This window comes from Erpetoichthys calabaricus, chromosome 18 (assembly GCF_900747795.2).
Source record: "Erpetoichthys calabaricus chromosome 18, fErpCal1.3, whole genome shotgun sequence".
Taxonomy (NCBI): domain Eukaryota; kingdom Metazoa; phylum Chordata; class Cladistia; order Polypteriformes; family Polypteridae; genus Erpetoichthys; species Erpetoichthys calabaricus.
In genome coordinates, this window is record NC_041411.2 from 58,635,990 (window position 1) to 58,652,711 (window position 16,722).

General features: G+C 42.2%; 1 protein-coding gene across 1 annotated transcript in view; it reads right to left on the reverse strand.

Annotated features, from left to right (window-relative positions):
• Positions 1-16,722, reverse strand: part of nup210 (nucleoporin 210) — a 293,306-nt gene that overhangs the window by 220,803 nt on the left and 55,781 nt on the right. The window contains exon 3 of the mRNA XM_028823964.2: positions 16,100-16,231. Coding sequence (XP_028679797.1) covers positions 16,100-16,231 — 132 coding nt within the window. The remainder of the gene's footprint in view (positions 1-16,099; positions 16,232-16,722) is intronic.

The window sequence follows — 16,722 nt, forward strand, 5'->3', positions numbered from 1 at the left end:
CTAGCATAACAGACTTCACTAATATTTAATAGCATCAAAGAAGAATGTGTAGCGCCAACCTATGGAGAGAACTCTGCTGATGCTACCAGGAAAAGCTTCACTCGTAGTGTTAGAAACGGTCTCTACGAGGCTGACTAAAAGATTTCTCCCATAAGCTCATGCTGTGAGGAGACGGCTCCTGACCAGACGTTGTGGGTTTGTGATCAAACATCTGCAGTTCACCAAAAATGTGTTGTGGGGTGAATCCACAAAAAACACACTTGGCAACATGAGAGGGATTTGAGCTTTTGGACAGGTGGAATGTAGAAGCAGTGTTGCTCAGAAAATGTGTGGAAACACTCCACTTACAGTGTTCAGAAACAGGGTCTACTCCGCTGAGATGCTGTAGGGAGACCACTTCAAAGCAAAACATTACAAGTTCATGGCTAACCAACAGCAGTTCACTACAGTGCAAACATGCCAACTGAGAAGGCTAGTGGTGTGTTTATGTGAACTCAAGACAAAACAGAAATGTCATTTGCATATTTGTAGCATCTAATATTTGTAATTATCTGTTCACAATGTTTTAGAAAAACAAAATCAGCTGTTGCTCAAAAGAAGGTAGCAGTCTCCTGATAATCAACACATGTACTAAGTTAAACAAGCATGCTTTACTACTTCTGACATCAGAAGTGTAAGGCTAGGGCAAATAGAGATAGGAAATTTAGAATTATAAGCTCCCAAAGGTGAAAGACACTTTGAAGACAAGAAACAGTTTTTATATGCCCCAGATAAGAAGCAAGTGCGAAAAGGGGTTTAGGGACAGGAACATGCTTATGTATAGTTTTTTTTTTTTTTTTTTTTTTTTTAAGGTTGGTAAATGAGCTAATACGAGTCTTCCAGCACCATCATGCTGTGCAATGTCTAAAATGTCACATTGTCATTTCAAAACATTGAGGATGTTCAATACCATCTCGGGGAGGTGGGGGTTGCTGGTGGATGAAGACATGTTTGTGGATTACAAGCAATTATCTGCTCTAACCACATACCATGGAAAGCTACCATGTCTACACTAGGACGTGGGCGTTTTAACTTTGGATACAGGAGTCAGTTTTCCTGTGTCACAGATTCAGGTAACTCAGCAAACATAGCTTCATTCAGTAATATTATTGCAAAGATTCATAAGTGATTAGTTCCAAGTTTGTTTTTTATGTTTTTTTTTTTTTTTTTTTTTTTTTTTTTTAAATTGCTACAAATCACACTGCCGTATAGGCATGAAGCTCTAACAGTAGATAGAAAATACTTTGTTAGTTGTAGTGACTGTACTTCAGAGATCCATGATATTGTATATCAATATTGTAAATGGTGTACCAAAAGGATTTATTCTGGATTCGCTGCTTTTTTCAATCTACATGCATCCATTAGGCCAGATTATCACAAAAGGTGAGCTACCATGGCTATGCAGATGATATATAGTTTTACTTATCAACAGTGCCTGATGACACAGATGCTCGTGTCTCTCTAATTCAGTGTCTTAGCTTTGTTTCTGAATTAACGAATAGCAACTTTTTCTAAGTAAATAAGGAAAAAAAAAAAAAAAAAAAAACAGAAATCTTAGTGATTGGCAAATATGGAAATAGCAAGGGTATTAGAAATAAACTTGATCCCTTAAGTTTAAAAGTCATGCCAGAGGTAAAGGATTTATGGGTAATCATGGACTCTGGCCTAAACTTTAAATCACATATTAACCAGATTATTAAGACTGCATTTTTTACTTAAGGAATACAGTAATCCCTCACCTATCGCGGGGATTACGTTCCAGAGCCCCCCGCGATAGGTGAAAATCCGCGAAGTAGCGACCTATATTTATTTGATTATTTATACATATTTTAAGGCTTTATAAACCCTTCCCACACTCTTATAAACCTTTCTCACTCTCTTGTTAACCTTTCCCACGCTCTTATAAACACTTCCTATGCTCTTAAACACTTTCTACATTCTTAAACACCTCAGACCAACACTGCACACTGCACGCAGTGATCAGACGTCAATGTGTCTGCACTCGCTTTGTGAATGGGGGCAGCTGAACTCACTCTGAGCAGAAATGGACTTTGTGCTGCTTCTGCCAAAATGCCTGCTTGTCGCTCTGCGCGTTCGGAAGGAGGAGTGTGTGTGTGTGTGTGTGTGAGAGCTGAACGCACCTTCGCTCAAACCCCCCTCCTGCCACTTCGCATTGTCAAGGGGGTGGGGAGCTGAATGAACACTAAGGAGAAGTGGACTTTGTGCTGGCTTTGTGCTGCTTGTCGCTCTGCGAGTCAATAATTTTAAGCCTGTACATCACCAATTTTCCTGTCTCACTGTCTTGTCTTGCGTGAAGTTAAAATGTTTTATAATAGTGAGATGTTACTCATATCCTTAGCCCGACATCCACATATCATATGGGTTAACAAAGTGTGTTTTATAAGTTTACATGTGTATAAAACATGTGGGATGGGTATTTTAAGGCTTAAACTATAAAAATGTTTATTTATATGGTCTTTCTATATCGCGGATTTTCTCCTGTTGCTGATGGGTCTGGAACATAACTTCCGCGTTAGGCGGGCAATCAATTGTATTTAAAAACCCGCGAAGTCGTGAATCCGCGAAAAGTGAACCGCAAAGTAGCGAGGGATTACTGTATAGCAAAAGTCCATGCTTTGTTTTCAATCAGCTAGATTTTTGTAATGCACTCCTAACAGGACTACGTAAGAAAGACATCAATTGGTTACAATTGGTTCAGACGGCAGCAGCAAAAATCTTAACTAGAAAAAGAAAATCTGACGACATCTCTCTAGTTTTAGCGTTGTTACATTGGTTATCTGTATCATTTAGGACTGACTTTAAAATACTACTAATGGTGTATAAAGGTAGTCCAGGGAAAGTTAATGCATTAATTTTTGCAATTAATGTAGCATGTTCAATGCATTAAAAAATACTGTCATTTCCCAGGCCAGCAAAGAGGCAAACTCCTCAGGCAATACTTTGGTCAGGGAAGCATTTTCATATAATTTTTTTTTTTATTTTAAAAAAACATTTAAAACAATAATACTAAAAGTTAAGCTGCGTACTTAAAGAATTCTATGCACATCCAGTACCACATTTATATTCGACCTTTAAAAATTTAGTGAAATAAAGTTTTCATTTAAACGTTTACTATTTCATATTACGTAGTTCACAGCAGCACGCCACATGTCAATACATAGCACTGATGTTCATTTTCTTGATTTATACATACTGACATAGATGTGGGGGAGTGGGAGGAGAGGGGGTGGGGAGATTAATGGCGGCCTTGGTGCAATGCTAGAGAAACGGTGCGAAGGAAAAATATTACACCCCCCCCCCTTTCATGTTTCTGCAAGAAGATTGATTCAATGTCATATTACATCCATCCATCCATTTTCCAACCCGCTGAATTCGAATACAGGGTCACGGGGGTCTGCTGGAGCCAATCCCAGCCAACACAGGGCACAAGGCAGGAACCAATCCTGGGCAGGGTGCCAACCCACCGCAGGACACACGCACAAACACACCCACATACCAAGCACACACTAGGGCCAATTTAGAATCGCCAATCCACCTAACCTACATGTCTTTGGACTGTGGGAGGAAACCGGAGCGCCCGGAAGAAACCCACGCAGACACGGGGAGAACATGCAAACTCCATGCAGGGAGGACCCGGGAAGCAAACCCGGGTCTCCTAACTGCGAGGCAGCAGTGCTACCACTGCACCACCGGGCCTCCCTGTCATATCACATAAGTGCTAAAAAAGTTGACCTTTGAGTGGCACTAAAACCAAAATAAATGTCTAGTACCTCTGTTTTTAACTCACTGGTCTGCCAGTTGGCTGGAGGTAAACTGGAGTTTTTGTCATTTTTTTCTGTCCTTCCAGCCCTAAGACCTTGTCACTTGGAAACATCTTTAGAGTCTTGCATCATGATATTGTATATGTAACAGCCATTTCCTAGTTACATAAGATTCATAAATAATTTAATACATGACAATGCATAATCTATTGGAGGTTCCTAAAACCCCCATAAGTAGAATTGAATTGGTATATTCTTGCCATTTCTAACAACTTTGAGTAAACATTATTCTTCAGTTAGTGACCAGCCTTGCCACGTGTAAGGTGTAGAAGCATACGGTTTTAAACCGTGACTGTGCCTGAGGGCCTACGGGCCTTTTGAGTGTGTGAAATAACTCAACGAAAACAGTGCTTATTTAAGTACTGTACTGTACGCTTATGGCGTACAGAAGAAGAAATTAAGAACCTTTAAGTATAGAAGAAGAAGTAAAGAACTTTTAAGTACAGAAATAACTAAAAAGTTTCTTTACTACTTCTATACTTAAAGGTTCTTAATTTTAACTGAGGAGACGCCTTTCGTACTTTTGACTTTGTACGATCCCGTTCTTGCAATTGCATCTCTTCGAATTCATTAACTAGCTGTTCGTCAGATGTACGTGTTAACAGACTATTTGTATCTTTCAGCCATACCGCTGTAGCATCAATAAATTCGTTCCATTTCTTAGAGTTTTCTGTGAATGTCAGTTTCTGTTTCTTAATCGCGCCTTCTTTACTTAGCGTTGATAGTAGTCTTTAATTCAGCTCCTCTATCTGACTGTGCATCTCACGAAAAATCTCAAGTCTTTCTGCTATTTCTAAATGATTTTCTGGAGTGTTTTTAAGGCTTTCGATTTCAGTTATAAGCACAGAAAGCTGATCTTTCCTCCGACTTAAATGACCTTTAAGATCTCCAATTACATTCTCTGGCTTTGAATCTGTACTCCAATCACTACCAACTTCACTTGAGCTATGCTTAGACGTTGCCATGACAGCAGCTCGAATGACTGACAGCACGTTTCCTGACAGCAACAAACGTCACAGTCGAACAATGACAACAGATGACTTCCTTACAGCGAGGCTTCCATGACTCCGGCAAAAGCAAAAGCGATCATCCACAATGACTTTTATAATATCACAGTCTCTTTAATCTTCTCAAGTTCAGGTACGGCGACCTTGCTTTCATTTATTATCATGCAGAGATCAGAGATAAGAGCACAGTACCTCAGAACCTTTGTCGTTTTTCTGTCCCAGTCATAAGACCTTGTCACTTGGAAACATCTTTACAGTCTTGCATCATGATATTGTACAGTGCATCCGAAAAGTATTCACAGCACATCACTTTTTCCACATTTTGTTATGTTACAGCCTTGTTCCAAAATGGATTAAATTCATTATAATCCTGAGAATTCTACACACAACACCCCATAATGACAACGTGAAAAAAGTTTGAGATTTTTGCAGATTTATTAAAAATAAAAAAAACTGAGAAATCACATGTACATAAGTATTCACAGCCTTTGCTAAATACTTTGTCAATGCACCTTCGGCAGCAATTGCAGCCTCAAGTCTTTTTGAATATGATGCCACAAGCTTGGCACACTTATCCTTGGCCAGTTTTGCCCATTCCTCTTTGCAGCACCTCTCAAGCTCCATCAGGTTGGTTGGGAAGCGTCGGTGCACAGCCATTTTAAGATCTCTCCAGAGATGTTCAATCGGATTCAAGTCTGGGCTCTGGCTGGGCCACTCAAGGACATTCACAGAGTTGTCCTGAAGCCACTCCTTTGATATCTTGGCTGTGTGCTTAGGGTCATTGTCCTGCTGAAAGATGAACCGTCGCCCCAGTCTGAGGTCAAGAGCGCTCTAGAGCAGGTTTTCATCCAGGAAGTCTCTGTACATTGCTGCAGTCATCTTTCCCTTTATCCTGACTAGTCTCCCAGTTCCTGCCACTGAAAAACATCCCCACAGCATGATGCTGCCACCACCATGCTTCACTGTAGGGATGGTATTGGCCTGGTGATGAACGGTGCCTGATTTCCTCCAAACGTGACCCCTGGCATTCACACCAAAGAGTTCAATCTTTGTCTCATCAGACCAGGGAATTTTCTTTCTCATGGTCTGAGAGTCCTTCAGGTGCCTTTTGGCAAACTCCAGGCGGGCTGCCATGTGCCTTTTACAAGGGAGTGGCTTCCATCTGGCCACTCTACCATACAGGCCTGATTGGTGGATTGCTGCAGAGATGGTTGTCCTTCTGGAAGGTTCTCCTCTCTCCACAGAGGACCTCTGGAGCTCTGACAGAGTGACCATCGGGTTCTTGGTCACCTCCCTGACTAAGGCCCTTCTCCCCCGATCGCTCAGTTTAGATGGCCGGCCAGCTCTAGGAAGAGTCCTGGTGGTTTCGAACTTCTTCCACTTACAGATGATGGAGGCCACTGTGCTCATTGGGACCTTCAAAGCAGCAGAAATATTTCTGTAACCTTCCTCAGATTTGTGCCTCGAGACAATCCTGTCTCAGAGGTCTACAGACAATTCCTTCGACTTCATGCTTGGTTTGTGCTCTGACATGAACTGTCAACTGTGGAACCTTATATAGACAGGTGTGTGCTTTTCCAAATCATGTCCAATCAACTGAATTTACCACAGGTGGACTCCAATTAAGCTGCAGAAACATCTCAAGGATGATCAGGGGAAACAGGATGCACCTGAGCTCAATTTTGAGCTTCATGGCAAAGGCTGTGAATACTTATGTACATGTGCTTTCTCAATTTTTTTATTTTTAATAAACTTGCAAAAACCTCAAGTAAACTTTTTTTCACGTTGTCATTATGGGGTGTTGTGTGTAGAATTCTGAGGAAAAAAATGAATTTCATCCATTTTGGAATAAGGCTGTAACATAACAAAATGTGGAAAAAGTGATGCGCTGTGAATTCTTTCATGATGCACTGTATATAATGATGCTACTCTTCTACTAGCTATTTATCTTTGTTAAGATTGTAACTTTCTCTTTCACATCACGTAAAGCACTTTGAGTTACATTGTTTGTATGAAAATGTGCTATATAAATAAATATTGTTGAATAAATGTCTACAAACAGAAAACTAAGTTAATTACTTTTACTCATTTAAGCACTGCATCCTTCGTTGTTCTCTTTCTACCATCTTCTGAACAAAAAAAGAGACTCTGCATACATTATAGAAAAAAAAAAACAAACAAAAAAAAATTACTTTGCTGTTTCATCGTGGTTTGACTACTGGTGTATATTTTTTCTTTTCTTGTCATGCATGCAAATGACATGCTACAAAACGCGCATATTGCTGATTGTTGATTAGTATTGCAAGCTTGCAATGTACGATGTGCGTGCAGAAGAACAATTGCACAGCTGACACTGGCTTTAAAAACACCCATAAGACACTGCTTTGATATGCTTAGTGTAATCATGTACACTGTGTAATTACATTCCTGTTTGCCAACAAACAGTGCTTGAAGTGGGACCAAATTACTTGCAGTACACTCTTTAGTCATCGTCAGATCGTCAGATGCTAATGTGGAGCTACCCGGGTTTAGCACAGTTAGAGCAGACAGAGAAGCAAGTACCTGTGGGAAGCACAAAGGAGGAGTTCTAGCTCTCTATGTCAATACAAGGTGGTGTAACTCTGGACATGTTAACGTCAAAGTCTCCACTTGCTGCAGGGACATCGAACTGTTGGCAGTAAGTTTGCGTCCCTATTACTTGCCCAGAGAGTTTGGACACGTCATTGTTATTGTTTACATCCCTCCTCGGGCGGACGTGGAGATAGCGAGTGACATCATCCATTCTGCTGTTGCTAAGTTACAAACGCAGCACCCTGAAGCGCTTGTGCTAATCGCTGGAGATTTTAATGATGTGACGCTAGACAAAACATTACCTGCCTTCTCCCAGTATGTGGACTGTAACACCCGGGGAAATAAGACTATTGACTTACTGTATGCAAACGTTAAAGACGCATACAGCACCACCCCGCTGCCTGCGCTTGGGAAAGCAGATCATAACCTGGTTCTGCTTCAGCCTCACTACAAACCAAGAGTGAGGGTCGTACCTACAACCACACGCTCATTCAGGAAGTGGTCCCCTGAGGCAGAGCAGGCACTGAGAGACTGCTTTGGAACTACAGACTGCGATATCCTGCAGGGATCACATAGTGAAAACATTGAGGAGGTTGTTGACTGCACTACTGACTACATCAACTTCTGTATGGACATTGTAGTTCCAGTAAGAACTGTACACTGCTATGCTAACAACAAGCCATGGATTACAAGTGACATCAAGGACCTTTTGAACCAGAAAAGGGCTTTTAAAGGCGGTGATCAGCATGAGCTCAAGCGCGTGCAGAAGGAACTCCAAGTCCAGCTCAGGGCGGCGAAGGAGCAGTACAGGAGAAAGCTGGAGCAGAAGTTGCAGAATAACAGTATGAAGGAAGTGTGGGATGAGATGAAGATTATCACTGGCTGCAGCTCGAAGCGGGGTGCCACCATCAAGAGAGACGTGAAGAGAGCAAACCAAATGAACAACTTCTTTAACAGGTTTGACCACCCTAACCCACTCTCACCTCAGAGTACTGCACCCTCCACCCATCCTTCTGCAGAGACCAGCATAGGAGAGACATCCCCACCCACAATTACAGCAGCGCAGGTGAGCACTGAGCTGAAGAGACTTCGTGCCAGCAATGCAGCGGGTCCAGATGGAGTATCGCCACGACTGCTGAAGGTCTGTGCGTCGGAGCTGGGAGTCCTCTACCGTGCATCTTCAACCTGAGCCTGGAACAGGGGAGAGTCCCGAGGCTTTGGAAAACATCTTCCATCACCCCAGTTCCAAAGGTATCACGTCCTAGTGAGCTGAATGACTTCCGGCCTGTTGCTCTTACGTTGCATGTGATGAAGACCATGGAGAGGCTGCTGCTTCACCACCTGAGGCCACAGGTCCAACACGCCCTCGACCCTCTGCAGATCGCATACCAGGAGAAGGTGGGAGCGGAGGATGCCATCATCTACAGTGCATCCGGAAAGTATTCACAGTGCATCACTTTTTCCACATGTTGTTATGTTACAGCCTTATTCCAAAATGGGTTAAATTAATTTTTTCCTCAGAATTCTACACACAACACCCCATAATGACAACGTGAAAAAAGTTTGAGATTTTTGCAGATTTATTAAAAACAAAAAAACTGAGAAATCACATGTACATAAGTATTCACAGCCTTTGGTAAATACTTTGTCAATGCACCTTCGGCAGCAATTGCAGCCTCAAGTCTTTTTGAATATGATGCCACAAGCTTGGCGCACCTATCCTTGGCCAGTTTCGCCCATTCCTCTTTGCAGCACCTCTCAAGCTCCATCAGGCTGGATGGGAAGCGTTGGTGCACAGCCATTTTAAGATCTCTCCAGAGAGGTTCAATCGGAGTCAAGTCTGGGCTCTGGCTTTGCCACTCAAGGACATTCACAGAGTTGTCCTGAAGCCACTCCTTTGATATCTTGGCCGTGTGCTTAGGGTCGTTGTCCTGCTGAAAGATGAACCGTTGTCCCAGTCTGAGGTCAAGAGCGCTCTGGAGCAGGTTTTCCTCCAGGATGTCTCTGTACATTGCTGCAGTCATCTTTCCCTTTATCCTGACTAGTCTCCCAGTTCCTGCCGCTGAAAAACATCCCCACAGCATGATGCTGCCACCACCATGCTTCACTGTAGGGATGGTATTGGCCTGGTGATGAGCGGTGCCTGGTTTCCTCCAAACATGACGCCTGGCATTCACACCAAAGAGTTCAATCTTTGTCTCATCAGACCAGATAATTTTCTTTCTCATGGTCTGAGAGTCATTCAGGTGCCTTTTGGCAAACTCCAGGCGGGTTGCCATGTGCCTTTTACTCCGTCTGGCCACTCTGCCATACAGGCCTGATTGGTGGATTGCTGCAGAGATGGTTGTCCTTCTGGAAGGTTCTCCTCTCTCCAAAGAGGACCTCTGGAGCTCTGACAGAGTGACCATTGGGTTCTTGGTCACCTACCTGACTAAGACCCTTCTCCCCCAATTGCTCAATTTAGATGGCCGGCCAGCTCTAGGAGGAGTCCTGGTGGTTTCAAACTTCTTCCACTTATGGATGACAGAGGCCACTGTGCTCATTGGGACCTTCAAAGCAGCAGAAATTTTTCTGTAACCTTCCCCTGATTTGTGCCTCGAGACAATCCTGTCTCAGAGGTCTACAGACAATTCCTTTGACTTCATGCTTGGTTTGTGCTCTGACATGAACTGTCAACTGTGGGACCTTATATAGACAGGTGTGTGCTTTTCCAAATCATGTCCAATCAACTGAATTTACCACAGGTGGACTCCAGTTAAGCTGCAGAAACATCTCAAGGATGATCAGGGGAAACAGGATGCACCTGAGCTCAATTTTGAGCTCCATGGCAAAGGCTGTGAATACTTAGGTACATGTGCTTTCTCAATTTTTTTATTTTTAATAAATTTACAAAAATCTCAAGTAAACTTTTTTCACGTTGTCATTATGGGGTGTTGTCTGTAGAATTCTGAGGGAAAAAACGAATTTAATCCATTTTGGAATAAGGCTGTAACATAACAAAATGTGGAAAAAGTGATGCGCTGTGAATACTTTCCGGATGCACTGTATATGCTACACCGATCCCTCTCCCACTTGGACAGAGGCAGTGGTGCTGTAAGAATTATGTTTCTAGACTTCTCTAGCCCCTTCAACACGATCCAACCTCTGCTCCTTAGGGACAAGCTGACAGAGTAGATTCATACCTAGTGGCATGGATCGTGGACTATCTTACAGACAGACCTCAGTATGTGCGTCTCTGTAACTGCAGGTCTGACATTGTGGTGAGCAACACAGGAGCGCTGCAGGGGACTGTACTTTCTTCGGTCCTGTTAAGCCTATATACATCGGACTTCCAATACAACTCAGAGTCCTGCCACGTGCAAAAGTTCGCGGACGACACTGCTATCATGGGCTGCATCAGGAGTGGGCAGGAGGAGGAGTATAGGGACTTCATCAAGGACTTTGTTAAATGGTGCGACTCAAACCACCTACACCTGAACACCAGCAAAACCAACCAACACCAGACCCCTCATGGACCCAGCGATCGTCAGAGGTGACTGTGTGCAGAGGGTGCAGACCTATAAATACCTGGGAGTGCAGCTGGATGATAAATTGGACTGGACTTCCAATACTGATTCTCTGTGCAAGAGAGGACAGAGCCGGCTATACTTCCTTAGAAGACTGGCGTCCATCAACATCTGCAATAAGATGCTGCAGATGTTCTATCAGACGGTTGGGGCGAGTGCCCTCTTCTATGCGGCGGTGTGCTGGGGAGGCAGCATTAACCCCTTAACCGCCCTCTGCCGGATATATCCGGCACCGTTGTTTTATTGCTAACGCCATACTGCCGGAATTATCCGGCACATTTGCCTGTGGTTATATGAATGCCTGGCAAGTAGTATAACTGACGGTTTGGCGTGGGTATTATTACTACGTTGTATTTCGACAAGTCTGTGGTTGTTTTGGCCAGTCATGTGACGTGATTCGCATGTAACAGCTGTGAATATGGCGAAACGTAAACTGACTTCAAGTGAGGCTTTGCAGGCGATTTTGGACAGTTCTGATCATGATTGTAGCAGTTCTGAAGAAGATTTTAGCGACAATGATGAGCAGCAACGTGCGCTGCATGATACTGTGAATGAAGACGCATCGGATGACGGCGATGAGTGGGTGTATCCCCAGCATCTCAACTGGACTGCTGCCCGAGGTGAACTACCTTTTCTGCATCCGTTTGAGGCAACGTGTGGCTTTATTGTTGATGTAAACAATTACACTGCTGAGCAGTTTTATGAGCTGTTTGTGTCACCTGATTTGATCAGACATTTTGTTCATCAGACAAATCTGTATGCAGCACAGTTTATTGAGAAAAATCCCAATTTACCTCCATATTCCTGTGTTCGTGCTTGGTTTGACACTGAAGAAAACGAAATGAAAAAATTCATTGGGATTTTGATGTTGATGGGAATAATCAGAAAACCAGATATTGAGATGTACTGGTCTACAGATCCTATGTATGCAACACCTATTTTTGCAGCTGTCATGACACGTAACCGATTCTCTTTGCTGCTGAAATTCTTTCATTTGAATGACAACAGAAATGAGCCAGATAAGAAAGATCCAAACCGCGACCACTTGTTCAAGCTACGTCCTTTGATTGATCATTTATTTGAAGCATTTCAGTTGCCCTACATGCCAGGACCGTCAGTTGCAGTTGATGAAAGTTTATTGTTGTGGAAGGGCCGCTTACAGTTTCGACAGTATCTACCATTGAAAAGGGCACGGTTTGGTATCAAGATGTTTTGCTTAGCTGAGAATTCAGGTTACATTTATAGATTTCGTGTATACACTGGCAAAGAGGATCCTATGAGTAGTATTTCAGCAGTGTTGCCAGATGAATGTAAGGACTTTGGACTTTCAGAAAAACGCTGTCGTGTCTGTTCAAAGAAGGGTCAGCGTAGAGACGTCAAGACCTTCTGCTCAAAGTGTCCCAGCAATCCAGGACTTTGTGCAGTTCCCTGCTTTGGCCTGTGGCACAGCAAACTCAAATACTGGGAATGAAACTATGATTGACTGAACTACTTTTGACATTTGAATTACTTTTGACTGTTCCGTTTTGTAGTAGACAATAAATCCAGAAGCCTGAGAAAAGGTACATTTTGTGTTTTATTATGTGTTTGCCCATTTCTAGAACTTGCACAACATTTAGTGGTCAATACTGCTTGAATAAATGTAAAAAATGTAAAAAAAATGTAAAAAAGTAAAAAAACGAAAATTGTTCAGATTTCGCCTGGCGTGGGGAATATTTAGGGAGTTGGCAGTTAAAGGGTTAAGAAGAAGGACGCCTCACGCCTGGACAAACAGGTGAGGAAGGCAGGCTCTATTGTAGGCATGGAGCTGGACAGTTTGACTTCTGTGGCGGAGCGACAGTCGCTCAGCAGGCTCCTATCAATTATGGAGAATCCACTGCATCCACTAAACAGTGTCATCACCAGACAGAGGAGCAGCTTCAGCGACAGACTGCTGTTACTGTCCTGCTCCACTGACAGACTGAGGAGATCGTTCCTCCTTCAAACTATGCGACTCTTCAATTCCACCCGGAGGGGTAAACGTTAACATTATTCAAAGTTATTGTCTGTTTTTACCTGCATTTTTATTACTCTTTAATTTATTATTGTTTTTAGTCAGTATGCTGCTGCTAGAGTATGTGAATTTCCCCTTGGGATTAATAAAGTATCTATCTATCTCTCTCTGTTCCTCCTCCTAATTCATTATTACTTTTACATGAGGGGTGGGAGGGCTCCCTCCTTGGAGATCAGAGCACAGGTAGGGGTATCCCCATGAAGCATCAAGTGCAGCTGGTATTGGCCCACATCAAACACTGACTGCAAGACCAAAGAAACACCACCACGCCACCAATTTCCTTGTTCGGCACCCAAATCTCACTGCATAGTTTACATAAGATATAACACCACAAGCACAGGCTCCAGCTGCCCCACTGCCCTGCTCAGTATAGGCGGTTTAGGAAAATTGGTGGATAATGAAAAATACTGTAATTTTTCTGACAAGCTGCATTAGCCTGTTGATCAGTCACTCACCATGTGAGCCGACATTCCAGCATGCAAATGAAAGGCTTCAGAGGACCCTTTAAAATCAGAAAAAACAGACGAAGTCTAAGAAGAATTACAACTTGTGTGGCCACAGTTAGTGATCATTTTAAGCATAGTGAGCTACCTAAAAGAACAATGTACATAATGAAAAACCATGGGCACTTGCAGTCTGCAAGAACCACAATGGCATACACCTGTACCCTTCCCATTTAAACTTTATGTTACAGGACACTGGTGCTAAACTAGCTGAAGTCAGGAATCTCACTTCCTGCTGCAAATATAAATGATTCACAGATTTTTTGTGAGGTTTGTGAGATTAAAAGAAAAGTCATGTGTCCACAATAAAACAGCTATTAATAAATTTCCCTATTTCATCGAACACAAAAAATGAATGTTCACTTCAAGTACAATTGAGCACTGTAACACTTTAGTTGAAGTTCAAAATGTTTTTTTCCCCACTCTTTCTACTTTCTAATGATTCTAAAATAAATAAGAAATTGTATTATTTTACTTTACTTTGTTTCCCAGGTCTTTATTCTAGCATCCAGTTTCATTAATTAGTCTACATTCCCTTGTCTTACAATAACATGTCCTATTATGTTACCTATAGCACTGCCCGTAGCGGAGAATCATTGTTCCCTTGTCTAAAACATTACACAGTGCTGCCTGAGGAAGAAAAAGAAACTACAGTAATCCCTCCTCCATCGCGGGGGTTGCGTTCCAGAGCCACCCGCGAAATAAGAAAATCCGCGAAGTAGAAACCATATGTTTATAAGGTTATTTTTATATTGTCATGCTTGGGTCACAGATTTGCGCAGAAACACAGGAGGTTGTAGAGAGACAGGAACGTTATTCAAACACTGCAAACAAACATTTGTCTCTTTTTCAAAAGTTTAAACTGTGCTCCATGACAAGACAGAGATGACAGTTCCGTCTCACAATTAAAAGAATGTAAACATATCTTCCTCTTCAAAGGAGTGCGCGTCAGGAGCACAGAATGTCAGAAAGACAGAGGAAAGCAAACAAATCAATAGGGCTGTTTGGCTTTTAAGTATGCGAAGCACTGCGGCACAAAGCTGTTGAAGGCGGCAGCTCACACCCACTCTGTCAGGAGCAGAGAGAGACAGAGAAAAACAAACAAGCAAAAATCAATACGTGCCCTTCGAGCTTTTAAGTATGCAAAGCACCGTGCAGCATGTCGCTTCAGGAAGCAGCTGCATAGAAGGTAGCAACGTGAAGATAATCTTTCAGCATTTTTAGACGAGCGTCCGTATCATCTAGGTGTGCGAACAGCCCCCCTGCTCAATCCCCCTACATCAGGATCAGAGAAAGTCAGCGCAAGAGAGAGAGAGAGAGAGAAAAGTAAGTTGGGTTTCTTCTCAGCCATCTGCCAATAGTGTCCCTTGTATGAAATCAACTGGGCAAACCAACGGAGGAAGCATCTACCAGAACTTAAAAGACCCATTGTCCTCAGAAAATCCGCAAACCAGCAAAAAATCCGCGATATATATTTAAATATGCTTACATATAAAATCCGCGATAGAGTGAAGCCGCGAAAGGCGAAGCGCGATATAGCGAGGGATCACTGTATACAGAAATGTCTCCATCAAACTCCCTCTCATGGACTCATGTACAGGGGTCTCCATCAATGCGCACTCCGACAGCCTCATATGCAAGGACAAGTGCATTTCTGGTTATACAATGGGAAGGGATTGGGGGGGATTTGGCATTTTGATAATTTCTCTGGTCACAAAGAAATTCACACTATGTGGCTTTCCCAACTTCAGAAGAGTTGGGGCTATAAATTAACACCACGTATCATGTAAAGTAAGAAAAAACAAAAGAGGCGGCAATAATAGTGTCACAGTGTTTCAATGATCAACTGTTAAACTTTGGTGACTAAGCATTTAAATTATGGTGGTATTTTGCATAAATGTATAATGCCCACATGTGCAAGCAGGTAAGATTAACTGGAATTTGGGCCTCGAGATGATGCGCCTCTCAGCAGTAATCCCACCTTTAGTAAGGATCTGATTTTGATTATTGGTATCCTGGAAATGATAAGCTGCTTGAACCAAGGTATTTGAGTCATTGGTTACTCTGTACTATTATATATATGGATCTTGGAGGTGAAGTTGTTTCATCACTTCACAGGTCACCATTAGTCATGGAAACAGGTCTAGATATTTTTGCCTGTATACTGCTAAACTGCTCAGAGAAAAGGCTAGGTAACCCAGCTGACCTCATCATAAAGCAAAAACCATGAGTATCCTTTAATTTGTTCAAGATTCATTAGAATGTGCATTTTGTTTACCCTTCTCTGCTGACACCACTCTTTTAGTATACTGAATACTGGACGTTTCTAAATTGTGTTTGAAAAAACTTGTGTATTGACTGATAGTTGCATCTTTGATGTTTTTGCAGAACTTTCAGCCAATCCTCTTAACAATGATGCATTAAAAATAAATACATTAGAAAAAAATATTTAAAAATGTCAAAAATTACACAAAGTAAGTGAAGTATAATAAAAAAAAAAAAATAGAGAAGTATCTACCTTCTGAGTCTAAAGCATGGATCCTCAACTCCAAAGGAGAATCCTCAAGGTAAAGTTCACGAGTTGTAGAAACAATTTGAATTTCACTGATAACATCCACAATTGCATCACAACGAAGTATCTGACCAGTCACTGTATTAGAGGGAGAGGTAAGACAGGAAAACATGTTACACTAATATTATAAAGATAAATAAAATGGTCAAAGGGCACATCAAAACATGAAAGAACAGCATAAATAGACTGTAGAAATATAAACATTTTACAGGTAAGTGACAATTCAGAAGGCTTGGAACCTTAAAAATGCTCTATGGTTAACCTGAAAAAAAATCTTTGAACTTCTGACATATATGTCTTGCTCTTTTAGTAGCAGCATAAAATGTATGGACTGGATACTTTTTGATACAGTAGAGCTTATTTGAAAGAAAGACAGACCCGCTCCCCACTATAGAATACAGTACACAATCACCCACAGTAATAATGCTCAGTCCCTTCTCTCTTCCTTTTCTCCTTTCTTTCTCTTTTTCTCTGCCACCTCCACTCCTCTCCCAGCAAGCTTCGTCCTCCACCTCCTAACTCTGGCTCTTCACATGGATTGAGGTAACCTCTTTTATAGGGCACCCGGC